We start from the raw sequence: 17,671 nt of genomic DNA, 5'->3' as shown, positions 1-17,671 counted from the left end.
TATTTTATGACGTTTATAAAATTCAAGCTTAATAACTTGATATTAAATACACATTCCTGCACTCCTTCTACAATAATACATACATACATACGGATGAAGCTTTTTTTAAGTAACATTAAGAAGAAACAGCTGTGTCTTTAAAAAGTTCACTGACGGTTTAAGTTGGCAACATAATCAACCATAAGGGTGTAACAGGGAACTTACACCATACTCCTTCAAATGTTTAAGAAGTAGCCCTTCCTTTAAAATGTATATATATGCTTTTATCCTAAAATTGAATCACTTAATCAATAATGGTGTTAATTGTCTCCATTTATCGCGCTTTTTATTTGCACAAAATGCTGCATACTCAATGAGCCCAAGGGGACAGCTCATGTATAATTGGACGTCATCCGCATACATATGAACCGAACAGTTCTTGATAATTGATGGCAGTTCATTAACGTAGATTGAGAATAGCAGAGGACCGAGTATAGAACCCTGAGGGACACCGGAAACTTTAGGTAGAAAATCAGATAAACTATCCCCAATTTGCACAGCTTGCATTCGATTACTCAAATAAGAATAGATAAGTCTTGTAGCACCTGCTGGAAAATTAAATTTTTGCATAAGTTTGTTACACAGTTTAACGTGATTGACAGTGTCGAAAGCCTTAGAAAAATCAAGCAACACTAGAAACTTAACCCCATACTTATCCAAAGCTTGCCATATATCGTCAGTAACATTTAACGGTGCTGTGATACAACTGTGCTTTTAACGAAAACCAGATTGTAGTGGTGTGAGCATCGAGTTTGCTGGAAGATGAAAGCTGATTCGTCTTTGTAAAATCCTTTCAAACACTTTTGACAAGAATGGTAAGATAGATGCAGGCCTAAACTCTTTACCTTTTGCGTTTTTGGGAAAAGGTATAACTATAGCTAACTTCCATAGGCGTGGATAGACACCTGTCATCAGAATTGTATTGAACATAAAAGTAAGATAAGGCAAAACAATCGGCAGAACCATTGTCAAAAATGTAGGGTGAACTTTATCCAGTCCAATAGCACTTAACTTTATAGAAAGTACACTTTCTACAACAAAAGTACTGTCTACTGAACTAAAACCAAAACCAGGTTCATCTTCATATGGTTGATCCATAAATTAAAAAGGAGGACCTAAGCTCAAAAAAATAGCTGTGATGGTAAGGAAACAAACATTTTGATGAGAGCATTACCATCCAGATCTTCTGTCGAATCAGGAATTGACTTGCCAATGCCAATTTTTCGTAGGTCTTTCCACAACTGACGGCATATAAAAAATACGTTTCCAATTCATAGCTCTTGTATCCTCTTTCAATTGTTGATTATTTTCTCTTTTTTTTTCTAAATGATATGTATTAGTTTATTGCTTGTAACTTAATTATAATATATTGAATCTGTTTTTGTGCTAAGGTATGTATGTACATACATATGTCGATGTTAACCTATTGAATTATGACAAGTTTTTAAAACTATTGGCATTGTGATTTACATAAATTTAAGAGATAGAAATTCAAATTACAAAACTTATATTCTGTCAAATCTTCCTAAGCTCTATTTTAATTGTGTTATTAAATTAAAAGGAACTAAAACTTCCGAGATCTGATTATATTTATATTGATTTTAATTTTGAAAAGCAAGTACATTTCTAAAAATACAAAAATTGGACTTGGGTAGTTTTAATAGAACGACGACCTAATATAAGTTTGATAATACATTTCAAAAACACTGTTAGATTTAAGATGGGAAATAGTAAAAATATTCAAGATTAAGTTCCAATTTGGCAAGATTAACCCTAGTTAGGAAAATGACATAAAAAACTTGCAAAAATGCAATAAATTAAAATAAACACGAACTAGATAAAATTCGCCTTAAGATTTTGTTATACTACAAAAAACGAGTACACACTTCATAAGATTTAGGTACTCTAATAAATAGACTGAAATTTAATTTATTTCAAAATTATACGAAACGTTAATTCACTAAGCCAATATTTATTAAATTGTAGAACACCAGGTTAGAATAATTAATTAAACAAATAAATTTCACACATAAGGAGCTAAACAAAGCTAGCGATATTAAATCACCATTATCCGTGTCATTAAGGTTAGTGCGTTGGACTTATGCCGACGATCTAATAGCGTACAGAATGGGCCGAAATGTTGAGGTTATTAGAATTCTCTTGTAGTGTGAGTTTGACAAGATTTAGCGATATTGCGACGACTGAAAACTGAAAATAAATGTCTCCAGAAGTCGGAGACAATTCTGTTCCGGACTCCGTTGGCTAGGGCCTCGAGGGATACGTGGAAGAATTAGCGCAAGATGGTCATCGTTGATCTTCATGGGCAGCCATTAGCGAGCAAAAGTTTAGTGAAGTACCTTTTATTTTCGAGACGTTCTATCCGAACGACGAATATTTTGAAAGTGCACGCTTGAGCGTCTTCATTCCACCAGAGGCATTTCTCTTTTAGATAGATGCGGTTTGAAACAGGATAGATTGGCAGTTCCGCTAATCTACCACAATCGGGACGTCTTGGTACAAGGGAACGGGACCAAACTGATAGGGTGAAGCAGAAGAATCAGTTTTGGTGGCTTCAATCGGCACTTGATAGTGGGTAGTCTTACTTACTTACTTAAGGTGGTGCTGCAGTCCTGTGTTAAATTGGGGCTCACCCAACAAACTTCTACATCTAGCTCTGTCCCTAGCTTGATATCTCCAGTTTCACGCTCAAAGTTGGGTGAGGTCATTTTCCACTTGTGCGTTGCAACTGATCCGCTGTATTCCTCTACTACGCTATAATGTGTCGAAGTCTTTCCGGGCCCGAGCATTGGTTTCCATGCGCTCTACGTGACCCAGCCATCTTAGTTGTTGGACTTTTACCCTTCTGGCTAAGTCTACTTCGCTGTACAGCCCGTACAGCTCGTCGTTCCATCTTCTCCTCCACTCTCCTTCGATGCATATGGGACCGTAGATCACACGAAGAACTTTTCTCTCGAACCGACAAGGTGCTTTCATCCGCTTTTGTCATAGTCCATGCTTCTGCACCGTATAGCATGACGGGGATGATATGGGTTGATGGTGACGTTTTGACCAAGGCGTCGGTATTGTATGTCCTTTATTGACGACATCATGTACTTTGTTTTGCCCCCATTAACCGTTAAACCCATTTTTGCAACCTCTGCCTCAATACTGACAAAAGCCCCACTGACATCACGCTGAGTTCTTCCAATTATGTCAATATCATCAGCTATGTATGCTAGTAATTGGACAGACTTTTGAAAGATAGTGCCTCTAGTGTTAACGTGTGAGCTATTGTTTCAAGCACGATGTTAAAAAAATCACATGACAGCGCATCTCCTTGTCTAAAAACTTTTTTTTTGACATCGAAAGGTTCTGTTAGGTTGTTTCCAACCTTTTTTTCTCCATGGTCAACCTGCACAAAGGGATGTCAAAACTAGACTTGGCTCAATACAGCTCGTCCCTATAGATGATGTCATATGCGGCCTTGAAATCGATGAAAAGATGGTGGGTGTCGATTTGATGTTCTTGGGTTTTTTTCCAGGATCTGCCTTAATGTGAAAATTTTTTCAACTGTGGATTTTTCTGGTCTAAAACCACACTGATAAGGACCTAACAGGTTGTTGATGATGGGCCTTAGACGTTCACATATTACGGCAGAGAAGATTTTATATGTGACGTTAAGTAGACTGATTCCTGTATAGTTGGTGCAGTTTAGAGGGCCTCCTTTTTCAGGATCAGGCAAACAATACTAAGGTTCCATTCATCGGGCATGCTTTCCTCCGACCATATCTTACAGATAAGTTGGTGCATGCTCCTAACCAATTTATCTCAAGCTGCTTTAAAGAGGTCGGCATACAAGCCATGAGCTCCAGCGGCTTTATTAGACTTCAGCTAAGCTATGGCAATCTTTACTTCGTCTACGTCGGGAGGACAGGATTGTTGGATTTCTTCGTCTATTATGAATGGATCATCATCCTGCCTGACAGCGTTATTCGGTTCGTCGTCGCCGTTATACAGTCTGCAGAAGTGGTCCTTCCATATCATCAGCTTTGACTGAGGTTTAACTATGATGTTTTCACTTTCGTCTTTTCAGCCTTCGGTTCTAGCTTTATGTATGTATGTACGTGCATATCCGAAGTTCGTTGTCCTTAATTCATTTGCGTAGGTTTTCAACAGTAAATCCGTTCGTATCCGAGGATTTTTAGTGCTTCGCAACTATGAGGCCTTTACGTAGCCAGGAAGCCATTCAATCTAATGGAACTGTAGACTCCACCGTTGATTCCATCTCAGGAATTCCTTCGCTGCCGGCTAGATAAGGAGAGACGCCTCAGTGAAAACACCTCTCCCCCCTCTCTCGTTTGCTGCCCCCAACAACTTTCCACTAGGGTTAGAACCCAATCTCCAGTTGAGGTACTAGGCACCCGATTCTCACCACGGGGAGGTGAGAGTAGGAGTTACTTGACATAGGTGGGCTTTGAGAAAAAACCTGTGGACGCTTGTGTCCTCTTGAATGCACATGTCTACCATTTGAACATCGTCATAAAAAGTGCTTTCTCAAATAACCCGTTCGGATTCGGCTTAAAACTAAAGGTCCCCTCCATCACTGAACCATTACTCGCACACAGAAATGGTTGAGAGTTGTAAGTCACTAGGCTCTAGTTCTGCAGGGACTGTTGCGTCATCCAATTTATTTATTTTTATATTCAATCACATAAAATGTGGTCTAAACCTTAAAGGTCAAACAAACCTCGAATTATGTAAAACTTTAGCAATAATGCCAAAATTATTGTCTTTATTGCAACCAAGCAGCATAAGGTCTGCGTAAGCATGACAATACTTTTTTATTAAAGTAATAAATTTACAAATTGCGTAAATGATAAGTTTACACAAAAGTTTTTGAGAATCGCACTTTTAATTCATATGTTTAAACATCAAAATTTGTTTTTGGCGCTCACAAAAATTACAACTGGCTGAGTTTACCAGAAACACTAGTTTTATTCACCGAAATCCTTAGAGAAATTTAACAACATTTTGCAAATCATTTTTCAAACGAAATTTGATAGTTAATTTACAAAACAGTAAGCTTGACCAAGTGGTAAGCTTATATAGTGATAATTTAAATATCATTGCCTTAATACACTTAATATGTGCTGACTTTGCACAAAAATGGTAGAGAACCAAATATGATTATTTTTCTAAGAAAATTTATTTATAATCGTCATTATTTTTGTGTGAAACTGTTGTGAATACTATAATAATAGTTGAAATGTCACCTGGTCATCCGAAAATATTTTTAAAAAATGTCATCCGACCAATCTAGCTTTAAGAACATTTTAATTTTTTCATTTTCAAAATCATTTTTTCTAATTCTTAGGTCTTTTAATAATTTCTTACTTTGTCCTATTTTTGAAGTTTTGAAATATTTTTGTTGTCAGCCGTTTTGAAGAATAGTTACTACAAATTAAATTAAAAGCTTCTAATAGTTTGTACTTGTCATTTCGTCAAAGTTTTCTATTAAGAATGTATTTTAAACAAAGTATGATAACTGCAGACATGCAGTTGTAAATGTGTTCAAAAACGTATCTTAGCATATCTAAGGCAGAGCATGGGCCACAAAACCTGCAATTACGAACCCAGACATAGTATCGATGTTTTTAAAGCTTTGAAAAATGGAAGGCCCTAAACTATATTTTATAAACGCATAGATTCGATGTTTTGATTTTTCGACTGCGTTAAGGTTATTTTCTTTAATACCTGCAAAAAACTCTGAGGTTGTTACAAAAACATACAGCAATATTTACATTCAAACAAACTTTGTTTACTAATTCCTTCCGTATAAACATCTTATGCGCATGTACTGAACTTATTGATTTTTAAAGTGTTAACAGTATAACTACGTTCACATTGTTGAAATAGAACAGAAGTTTTGTTATCCTTTAGAAATAAATTTTAAAAAAGTTAAATATAAAAGTTGAGCATGTTGAAAAATTATCTTTTCAATTTTAATCGCTTTGAAAATATATTTCTTTTGTGGTTCCTTATTTTAATAAAACTGAACTCAATAAATGGACATGACCACTTTTATTTAGATAGTCATCGTACTGAGAAACAGATGAGTTTGGAATCGTGTTTGGGTAAGTACCATTTTATAATGAATTTTTGGTGATTTTTTAAACTTGACATTTACATTATGAAGGCATAATGTTGTATTATACAATTTGCTAAGATAAACAAGAAATTTAATTGATCTAAGGATTGTAATTGAATTGTACCTCTTTCTTTGATAAAACTAAATATGGACACATAAATACAATCTTACCATAAGACCACAAGCCTCTATTTCAAACTTTAATCAAATTATTATTTTTAATGTGATGGCAATTCTTTGTATGCATTTAAAAGATAGTCGAATTATTATATGTACGTAGATATTTTTGTATTTGAATACAATGTAAAATTATACTAAATTAGTGATAAGGTGAAAAGAAAAGAATTTTTCGTTCATATTAATGGGGAGATTATTAAAAAAAAAAAAACAAAGTTATACTAAATCCAAAAGGAATTTGAACAAAAACAAAAAATATTAATATTACAAAAATGTTTAAAGGCTGTTCTTTGTTCATTCGATATCTACGTAAATAAGGTGGTGCAACAGCTCAGAAGAAAGAGGCTCATCCCGGAAATGAAAAATATTTGTAAGCATACTTCTTCCTTTGGGTAGCTTTATTTTAATTTCTTATTAGAAGATATAGGATGAAAAATAAATTATCTGAAGATAAGAAAGAGCCAGAACATGTATGTTTAAATTGTAAAGCGATCGCCTATTAGTTGTTTAGTTAGCTATAGGTGTCTAAAACGGATAAAAATAGTTCATTGGCGTGCTCAGCTTTATGCAGATAGATATGTCAAGACATGTTTATGATAATAATGAAGAAACGTTATTGGTAGGTAGGAGGTACCTGCTACAATCCAATCACATTTCTTGTTTCCTACAAGTTTTCAGCGCAAACATGGAGTTATTACGTTCAGCTTATTTTGTTCGTTAAAGTCTTAAAAAAAAAACAAGCATACTAACAGGTACAAGAAATTGCTATTCATATGTTGTTTACAGTCAGACTCTTGTGCGTTTTTGATTAAAATAATTAAAATTCGAATTTTCATTTTTTGACCAAAAGAATTTTATGGGGGCCACTTTTAGTTTTGATCTTAAAAAAAAATAAAAAAAACGCCTAATCTGCTCAAAACCTTCACTTCCAAATTTGAGCTCAATCGGTCCAATAGTTAAGGCTGTAGGAGCGTGGCCAGACAGACGGACGGAATCGCGGGACCCACTGTAGTCGTTAAAAGAATAAAATGCACAGAAACTGTGTTAGTAGACAAATCTGGACACTGGGGTATTAAGAGATGTATTCAAAAATCCCGCCTCCACAATGCACAAACCCAAAAATTGGATCTAAATATTATTTTAGAACAACGCTAATCATTATAATTAAAATCCATAGCATCTTGCTTATAAAGATAATTTGAGGACACATTTGCCATTTGGTCTGATATTGAAAAACTTTAAATCCAAATATTTCTTTTATATGACCCAACCTAAAAATTAATGACAGCATTCTCAAATTATTGTAGTATCCGTGTCTTGATGGCTAGTTCGTAGAATAGTCATGCCAGAGGTCTTGGTTGCTATCCCTGCCTGTGCTATCTGAAGTTTTTTTTCACGGGTATTGCCTCTTGTGAGGAATTGACAAATCCTCCAAAAGTAATTATTGTCATGGAAAGTGTTTTCTTAAATTGTTCGTTCGGATTAGGCTTAAAATTGTAGGTCCACTCCATCTCCGACAACATTACTCGAACACAGGAATGGTTGAGAGTTGCGGACTATTGCCCCACCTAATTTATTTTACCCTCAAATTATCTTTAATAGCTAGATCCGTGGTCTGTCGGATGCGCAGATCTTCAACTTCATATTATTTTTTTCTAAAGTTTCACCATCTTTTATTAACTTTTTTTATTAATAATTTTAACTTTTAATATGAGCTTTTACCATTTCTTCAGGTCGATTTGATGTCCATGGTAACACTATCATTCGGACTGGTGAATCTCAAGCAATAGGGGGCAAATTTTTGCAGGGTCTCGAGCTAGAAACTCCCGAAAAATGTCAACGACTTTGTTGTGAAACTACTGATTGTGATGTTTATGTATTCGAAGAGAAAAACGATGGATATTGTTACTTATTCCAATGTGGTTCACCTAAAAATTTTCACTGCAAATTTACAAGGCATTCAAATTACACAAGTGCTTTATTGACACAGTTTAAAGCAGTCTTAACAACAACGCCTAGACCAAATACTCACATTGTTCTAACAAATATATCAACTCAAGAACAAGAACTAATAAGTCTTAAAGCTAAACCTGAAAGGTATTTGGTATCTTCCACAACTCAGACAATAGTTCCTTCAGGAGGAAATGACAATGCATTGATGCCAGCAGAACCTGTAGAAAGTATGAACAGTTTACAAGTTTTCTATTTAACAATAATTCAAAATATGTATGTATATTCTTAGGACGTAACTTTAGTTGTGGTCGCTTTGAATTCCCTTGTCATTCTGGAGAGTGCATAGCTGTATACAATGCTTGCAATGGAATTCCTCAGTGCGTAGATGGTAGTGATGAAGGCCCGGAAGTAAGTAACAATTTTATATTTATTTGAAAATTTAAATTTTTAAATAAAATTTAATTTTTAAAATGATAACAACCGATAAATTATTATTATCGAAAATTTCACCATGCCAACCATAATTTTTGTCATTTCTTATTAGAAATTATTTACTTTGTATGAATTGAGTTAAATCACCTTAAACAGACATAAAGAACGCGTGGCATGATGGTTAGTGCGATGGACTGTCATGCCAGAGTTCTTGGATTCGATCCCTGCCTATGCCATCTTAAGTCTTTTCATGGGTACTGCCTCTTGCGAGGAATTGACAAATTCTCCAAGAGTAACTCTTGTCATGAAAAAGCGCTTTCTCAAATTAGCCGTTCGGATTCGGCATATAAACTGTAGGTCCCCTCCATTCCTAACAACATTACTCGCACACAGGAATGGTTGAGAGTTGTAAGTCACTAGGCCCTTGTTCTCAACGAACTGTTGATTCACCCAATTTCATTTCATTTCATTTCATTTCAAAGGTCTATGATAATCACATTTGACTATCAAAAACGATCCTTATGAAATAAATCACTTGAGAAGTATAATTTCAAAACTCTTTTATGTCAAAATGTTTTTTGGAAAAGCCCGACCTAAATAATGAGTTCAGATAAATTAAGAATTGATATTTTCTATACTTTGGTGAACTTCAAAAGTGAAGATTTTTCCAAAAGTACTCTATTCCACTCATCTATTCTCATAAAAAAAAAAAAATTTGGAAAAAAAAATTCTTGTGCAAAGGAAACTAGTCGCTATCTGCTTTCAGAACTCTTATATTTTAATGACATACAAAAAATACGGGAATAAGTGTTTTTTTTTTTCAAGGGTTTCAATATTTAGCTTTAATTCTTGGGAAGAAGTTATAATTTAATTTCAGGCATTTTAGCAACTTTCAACCTTTTTTTTTTTGTTTAACTCACTTATCACCTTAGCCGATTCCACACATGTCTCTCCATGGCTCAAAGGAATAAAAACTAAACCATTTTTGTTGTGACAGCTTATTAGCTATCACTTGTGTCTGTCACCTTTCACAGATAAAATTAGTTGGTTTTGGCCGTCATTTATAAAAAAACAACTCAGAAGATTCCACGCCTGAGCTGAACTAAATTAACTGTGATGTTATTTCTTTATTTATCAAATCATATCCTCGTTTGGAATAATTTCTTGTTGCTAGTGTCTTAGTTTTTAATTCAATCCATTCTTTCAATTTTTAGTGCTCCGATGCCACAAGCAACAAAGTCAACCCAAATATCCATGAAATTTCGAAATCCAACATCATCCATGAAACTCCAATATATAGACAAAATTTCAAAAAAATTGATAAAATGCCAATAGACGAATCTCCTATTTTAGAAAATGCACACCCAATGGGAATAAAGGAAATAGAAAATAACAACTTTGCTTTGATAAACGACGGTGAGTATTGCTTTTAATTTTATTTATTTTGCAAAAACAAAGCTAAATATGTATGTATTTACTTTTCTCATTTTCTGAACTAATATTAAAGTATGAAAACAGTATTTTTTATAAAAAATTGATTTGTATATTTTAACAAAACGCTCTCCTAGATTACTCCAAGTAGCCAAAAAAGAAGCTTCGCTTGTTGAATTTTATCAAGACGTTACTCCAGTAGATCAAAACCTCATCGTTTAAAGAGCAATGTTTCATAATCTTTAGAAGTTTCAACTTACCAAAACTTTTGTTTAAACTCAAAATTAAAAAAAGACGATTAGTTAATTTGTATGTATGTTTTTTATTATTATATTAATATAAATTCGTTAATTTTCAATTTAATTTTGTATAAAGTTTATTAAAGAATACGGTCATGGCTATTCTGCCGTTTGCCGGAGTTTACATTACAAAATAAACTAATAAAAATAAGAAAAAAAGAGGAAATATAATTGAAATTACTAAATTGAAACAGAAATTTACAAAAAATATTTGTAATATAGTTAAGTTAAATTTAATTATTACAATTTCGGATGAGAAGCGAGAGTTTTGATCTACTCATGCAGATTTTTTCAGTTATTGAAAACGCGAAGTCATGTGATAGGGGCAGCTGGTTCCATTCCCTGAAAAGTGATGCATTTGTTTGCAATAGTCTAACCAATGTCAATTTATGAAGACTGGTATCACTTCTTCTCACCACTCTCGTATAATAGTCTGAAGTATGTTGCTTTAAAGTTTCTCATATAGATTGGTGGTAATCCTGTTTCGACATAAATCGTGTAGGTCAGCGTGGAGTTCGGCAAACGAAAATGCGTTTAAGAAAATGTTTTTGGACCAACTCAAAGTCTTTGAACGGAGTAACCCCAAATGCTTGTATCCCATAGCACATACAGGTGTTGACTGTAGCATTAAAAACCTTGAATTTTGACGAATGGTCAATATCGGGATTTGAAAAAAAAGTCGGCCACATTGAATTTAATGCTAACTTAGCTTCACTGCTCTTTTCTTTGCGTGCTTGGAAACGTTTAAGTTATTGGTAAAAATAACTCCTAGATACTTAAATTCACGTACAAATTCAATCCGTTCGCTACCAAGTTCCAGGCTTCTTCAGGAGCTCTTCTATATTGTCGGTTTTCAAGTATCATTGCTTTTGTTTTTTGAACGTTAATTTTCGGATCCCATGTTTGACAGTAAAACTGTAGTTTATTAATTTGAAGTTGCAGTGAAAAAGGATTGTCGGCTAGTAATATTAAATCGTCTGCATAGAGCAAAACTTTTATGAGAGTTTTCGCAAAGATTACGCCACCCGGTAGAATATCAGAAATATCATCAATAAACAGAGCGAATATCAGGGGGCTCAAAATGCATCCTTGTGGAACGCCTGCCGTTGTTTCGAAACACTCTGGCAGTTTAGATTCATCGAATACAGCTGCGTTTGAAGATTTCAGAAATTAAAAATACAGCATCAAAAATGTTCGTGATATTCCCATATTTGAGAGCTTATAAAGCTAAGCCTGTCTGTCTACATAAAGTTTTTTGTTTTTTTTTTGTTAAATCTGATTTAAAGCTAAGCTAGTCAATGCAAATATGTGATCCATAGTGGTGGACCCAGAGCGGAAGCCAGCTTGAAATATGCTGAAAAGATTAGTTCTTTCAGTCTAGATAGATAATCTTTCATAAAGAATTCTAGCAAATATCTTTCTAAGCGAGTTGAGAATGGATATTCCCCTGTAGTTCTCAGGATGATTAGGATCTCCTTGCTTAAATATTGTGAAAATGAGGGTTTTAGAAAAATTTTAAGGAAAACAAGCATTCTTATAGAGGCGGTTGAAGAAATCCAGAATGTAGGTCTTTAAGCTATTGTTCGAATTTTTGAAAAACTCTACTGGTATTCCATCGCTTTGTTTGATGTGCTTTGTTTTTTATTTTCGTGAGAGTTATTTTCAATTCACTTAACGATATTAAGCAGTATAGGTTAAAAAGACACATGTTCTGTTACGAAAAGCTGAAAGTATGAAGATTCTTTTTAGCCGACAACGAGTTTTAAAATGAGCTTTTATAGTCTGAGCTTCGAGAGTTATATTCATACTTTGTCACCAACCGCTAACTTTACGAACGTTTTGCCAAAAGTCCTTTGAATTTTTACTAAGCTGTAGTTGATGTGCAAGGTTTTTGTTGTAGCTTATTTTTTTCGTAGCACAAAGCTGTTTTAAATCATTGTTGGCTCTTAGGTACATATTTTTATAATAATCGGAATTTGTTGCTCTAAAGAGCTTTAAATATTTAAATAAGAGTTTGCGTAATTCATTGCAATCGCTATCACACCATTTGCTTTTAGGAATAAAATGAAAAAAAAAAGTGTGGTTCCCTGCTGGTACCGAAGCATAAACTAATCTTATTATATTGTTTTCAATTTCTTCTATTGTGGCTGTTGACTGTTGTGGAAGATAAATAAAGTTGTGATTTAGAAGAACTATGTACCGATCAGCTTTGTTCTGCATCCATTTTAGTTTCCGGAAATTGTCTGAAACAATTATTTATTTATTTATATAATACGTTCTTCGAAATCTGTTTCAACAACAATTGGCAAAAATTGACCAGTAGCACCTTAAAGTTTCTTATTACATTGCCCCATTCTCCAAACGTTACACATAGATAAAAAACTGATTTTCCTTGACCGCTGATAAATATTAATTCACCATATTCATCATATAAATTCGAGAAACAAAAATCGTAAGTAATATAGCATCAGGGAGTTCATCCAAAATTGATATGAAAGAAATTTGGCAATATCTATTAACTCCTGTTTCTCAATGTTTTGGACATTTAGATGGATCGATGATAACATAGTAAAACATAAATGGTGCAACGGAATTGCGGCCCAGAAACATTTGAAAATGTCTGTGCCAGTAAAAATGAAGACACTGAAAGTGAAAACATTGAAAGTTTAGTTTTTAGTTTAATGATGTAATGAGATTTTTCTATTTATTTGTTTCGTTGAAACTAAAGATGCACCTCTTAAAATCGTCTAAGATGCACATAATAATCAGGCGAAGTGCTCTGATATAGGAAAAAAGTTATTATTCTTTTAAGTTGAAAAATGCATTTGAAAAATTATTAAAATGCGTCTGACAAGCATTAGTCTAACACCAAAACGTTTAGAAGACATAAACATACTCAATTTATTTATTCTCTTAAATCTTACAGGATGGCCCTACAATTTTCATCGTTCTTTCTTTAGTATCCAACCATATTATATGACATCAATCTTATTTCCTATCTTTAATATTCAATCTTTTGGGAGTACATTTACCTCTGTCAAAATTTGTCTTCATTCTAGGAGCATTTTCACGAATACATAATTATGTATGAACATATTTTAGAATATGAAGGCTTTCTTGTCAGAAGTGAAGCAAATTTAATTGGTACGTTTACTCATAAATATTTTATGTTCTTTAACACTCGCGTACACGTTTTTGTGGCAATATCAAGCTTTCAGTTGATTTCGGAAACTATTTTTGAAAACGCTTTGCACAGTTACTTCAAGAAATCGAGCGCTACGTACATTTTTGCAGTCCTTAATATTTTTTTATAACATACACAAGTTTTTTGATAGATGCAATATTGAACCCACATTTTTTTCGAAACCAATTTGTAATTGTTGATGACATTTGTTCTAAAAGAATCCAAGTTACTTCTGGTGTTACCTCCTTTGTTCCAATATGCTTTTGTTGTATGGAAAGATTATTCTTCGATGGTGTTAACACAATTCACACAATTCCATTCGTATCAGTAAGTTTGCTAGTTGGGATGCAAAGTATGCATTTGCGCAGAGAAATATAATAGTGCAAAAATCGGAAAAACCCTACTTGCGATTTCTTCATAATGCACCTTCAATAGCTTTTAGACTAAGGCCATTACTATTTGATTTTGCACTTAGAAAGTCTTATGGACTACTAGAGCCTTTCAGTCTTTGTTGTATATTTCCTAGATATAAGTTTAAGTCGTTTCATTTTTAGGAATTCTTATTGACTTTTTTAACTCAAAAAATAAAAATAAATAAAGTGTTTTCCTCACGATTACTATTGGTAAACTAAATCAACCTAAATATGAATCAACGTTAAAATTCTTTTTACATTTTATTTCAAGGTACTCGGACTTTCTTGCGCAACAATGACGGTAAAGAAGAAAATGTAAATTTGGAACGCCCAGGCTCAAAGCTAATCCAAAATCAAAGAGAAATGTATATGCAACTACCTGACATTAAAAGTTCTTTTCCAACGCCTCAAGTTACTGGAGAAAAAGGTTTTAAAGTTCTTCCATAATATACAATTATTACATATTGTAATATTTTCTTTTTTAATTTATTTAAAGCTCATATTTTTAATGAAAATTCCAAGTGGCCAACGGAACAACGACAGCTATACAATATTGTGACACATGAACCCCCGTTTTCTAATTTAGATCAACAGCTAATTAATAAAGCCGGAAAAAACCATAAGTCTTTTGTACCTGAAAATGACGAAAAATTGAGTGATAATTCTAGGTTATTCAATCAGGATGCGCAAGCCAAACCAAGCCTTCCAAACAACACACATTTTGTTGAAAAAAATTTGGAATATGCAGATTATTCAGAGAAAACTATAGATAGCGTGAAAAAAGATATTGTACGTTCACACAGTTGATATTCCTACTATATTAAATTTTGTAAATTTCAAGCACACATAATTAGTGATATTATTTTTGTCATTTTATAACAATTCATTATCACTATCATGTTTTTTTTTTAAATAAGAATATTTGGCCAGTTTATGTTTTAAAGAGCTGAGAGATTTCTGTACTCTCGGAAGTATTCTCAACATTTCTCAGAAACATCAACAAACTTCTAGTTTTCGCTGTCGAAACTCTGAGAATAGAAATATTGAGAATGAATACATTTTGTTTATGTTTTCTTCTTCTACAGAAAATTCTCAAAAATGTTAGATATGTATATAGACTGGCCAATTGTTTATAAAATGTTGACAAATTGTAGTCCGTTTGAATGGAAACATTATGCTACAATTTGTAAATAAATTTTTTTCTTTACTAGACACCGAAAAAAGATGAATTATCAAGAACGTCAACTTCTGTTAAAAAGGCAACTCACCCTGCATTCGTAGAACAATATAAAGTAATGCAACAGCATTTAGAAATAAAATTCACAGATCATGATGGTTATTCAGAAAAGCCAAGAGGAGCCGTTTTATCATTAACACTTGGTTAAAAATATTTTTAATAGTTATTTTGGTTAATTTTCTAATAATAAACATAATTTTTTACAGGTCTTATGGTAACTGGAATAATTATTGTTTTAATAGGATGTAGATTGAGAACAGGAAGTCGTCGAAGAAACCGCCATGGTGGGAAAGTTCCTTACGCACCTGATGAAGATTTTTTAGTAAACGGAATGTATTTATAAACGTAAAATAAGTAATATTTTTTTAAGAAATTGGAATATTGAAAACGTGTTTTCTTCATTTTTATGTGATAATTTAAATTTTAAATATATAATAACCGTGTATTTTTCATTTGAGTACAAATTTATTTGCATTTGATATTATGCTATTAGAATGCGATATATGTATATACATATGTACATTATATTGTACTATATGAACTTGAAAAGTATTTTTTTGCCACATTGTTCAATGCAATAGAAATTACATATAAGCGATTAAAAGGCGGCGTGTAATAAATCGCGTATTTTCGATTGAAACCAATTTTTTTAAATTTTGTGGACTTCCGGCAATGTCAATGATGAGAGCAAAATGTCTAGCTTATCACTTACAGTCAGTTCTGGTATATTGGTATTTAAAACTGTTGGTTGTACGTGAGAATAATATAAGGTTTCTTTGCTCACTTTGGTGAAAAGTTACAAGTAAGACGCTGCAGTTACTTACTTACTTAAGGTGCCGCTACAGTCCTGTGTGAACTAGGGCCTCATCCAACACACTTCTCCATCTAGCTCGGTCCCTATCTAAATGTCCCCAGTTTCGCGCTTGGGTGAGGTTACTTTTCACTCGGGCGCGCCAAATGATCCGCGGTCTTCCTCTACTGCGCTGTCCTGTGAGTGTGGATTCGACGACTTTCCGGGCCGGTTTTCATGCGCTTTACGTGACCCAGCCGTTGGACGGGACCACGAAGAACTTTTCTCTCGAACCGACCCAAGGTGCTTTCATCCGCTTTTGACATAGTCCATGCTTCTGCACCGTATAGGACGGGGTTGATAAGGGTCGTATATAGCGACACTTTGGTCCCTCGAGAGAGGACTTTACCACTCAATTGTTATTCTTATTCTGCGTTTGATGATGTTGTTTTCTGTGTTTACAGCGGAGCCTAGGTAGACGAAGTCCTTGACTACTTCAAAGTTACGTCTATCGATGGTGACGTTTTGGCCAAGACGTCGGTGTTGTAGGTCCTTTCTTGACGACAGCATGTACTTTGTTTTGCCCTCATTAACCGTTAAACTCATTTTTGCCGACTCTGCGGGGTCTCCTTTTTTCAGGTTCGGGCAAACAATACTACTTAAGGCACGTAGAAAGTCTAGCTGCAGAACTTTCTTGCAGTATTTGCCGTTCAAAATGTACAACCTAAAAATGTAAATTTTCGACAAATAACCTTAATAACTTTTTGTCACTTGTTAATATTAATGTCCTTAGTATTTTTTTTTTTGACTGGAATATTGTTTTACAATTTTTTGCTTATTTTACTTGCTCATAGGTTAGCGGGACCAACGTGATCTGTAAAATATGTTTGTAACTACTTTTTCTAACGTTTTTAATTAACTTTTACTTTTGCTATAAAACAAAAACAAAAAATTACTTCAAAAATTTTTCAACTTTAAAAGGTCTTTAAAATATATTATAATAATAATAATAATATAATTTCTTTAAAAAAAATCCCGGTTTTTTTTATAAATTAAAAAAACTGAAAAAAATTTGTCACCTCGAAAATTTTAAGAATACACAATGATTTTACCTCCAAAACAATTGTATGCCACGGAAACTAAAGTTTTTAACATCTGCTACAATTTTAAGAAAAATCGAATCAACAGTTTTTCTTATAAAAAATAAAAACCTAAAAACAAACATTACTTAAAGTTGGTAAAACTTGAATTTTGGCTCAAATATCCTTCAAAACTTTGAGATTATGGCATTCAACTAATTTTATCTTATAAGAAATATTGTTTTCTACATTCTGAAAAATTTTGAGAAAAATCGAGTTTACAGTTTAAAATTGGAAAAAATTGATTTGCGACTCAAACATCTTTTCAAAACTTTGAGATATTGGCTTTAAACTAATTTTATCTTTTAAAAAATATTGTTTTCAACATTCAGTAAATTTTTGATAAAAATCGAATTGACAAGTTTCTTACAAAAAATAAAAACTCAAAAGAAAATTTAACAAAAGTTGGTAAAAATTGATTTTCGACTC

At 33.3% G+C, this 17,671-nt stretch overlaps 1 protein-coding gene across 1 annotated transcript; it reads left to right on the top strand.

Annotated features, from left to right (window-relative positions):
* Positions 1 to 5,971: 5,971 nt before the first annotated feature.
* On the top strand, positions 5,972 to 15,765 carry LOC129952561 (uncharacterized). Its single transcript, XM_056065194.1, has 8 exons — positions 5,972 to 6,173; positions 8,098 to 8,544; positions 8,607 to 8,725; positions 9,964 to 10,165; positions 14,348 to 14,503; positions 14,573 to 14,865; positions 15,288 to 15,456; positions 15,520 to 15,765. The coding sequence occupies exons 1-8, from the start codon at positions 6,017 to 6,019 to the stop codon at positions 15,654 to 15,656; spliced, it is 1,680 nt and encodes a 559-aa protein (XP_055921169.1). The 5' UTR covers positions 5,972 to 6,016; the 3' UTR covers positions 15,657 to 15,765.
* The last annotated feature ends 1,906 nt before the right edge of the window (positions 15,766 to 17,671 follow it).

This window comes from Eupeodes corollae, chromosome 3, assembly GCF_945859685.1.
Source record: "Eupeodes corollae chromosome 3, idEupCoro1.1, whole genome shotgun sequence".
Taxonomy (NCBI): Eukaryota; Metazoa; Arthropoda; class Insecta; order Diptera; family Syrphidae; genus Eupeodes; species Eupeodes corollae.
This window is presented reverse-complemented; position numbering and strand designations above follow the sequence as displayed.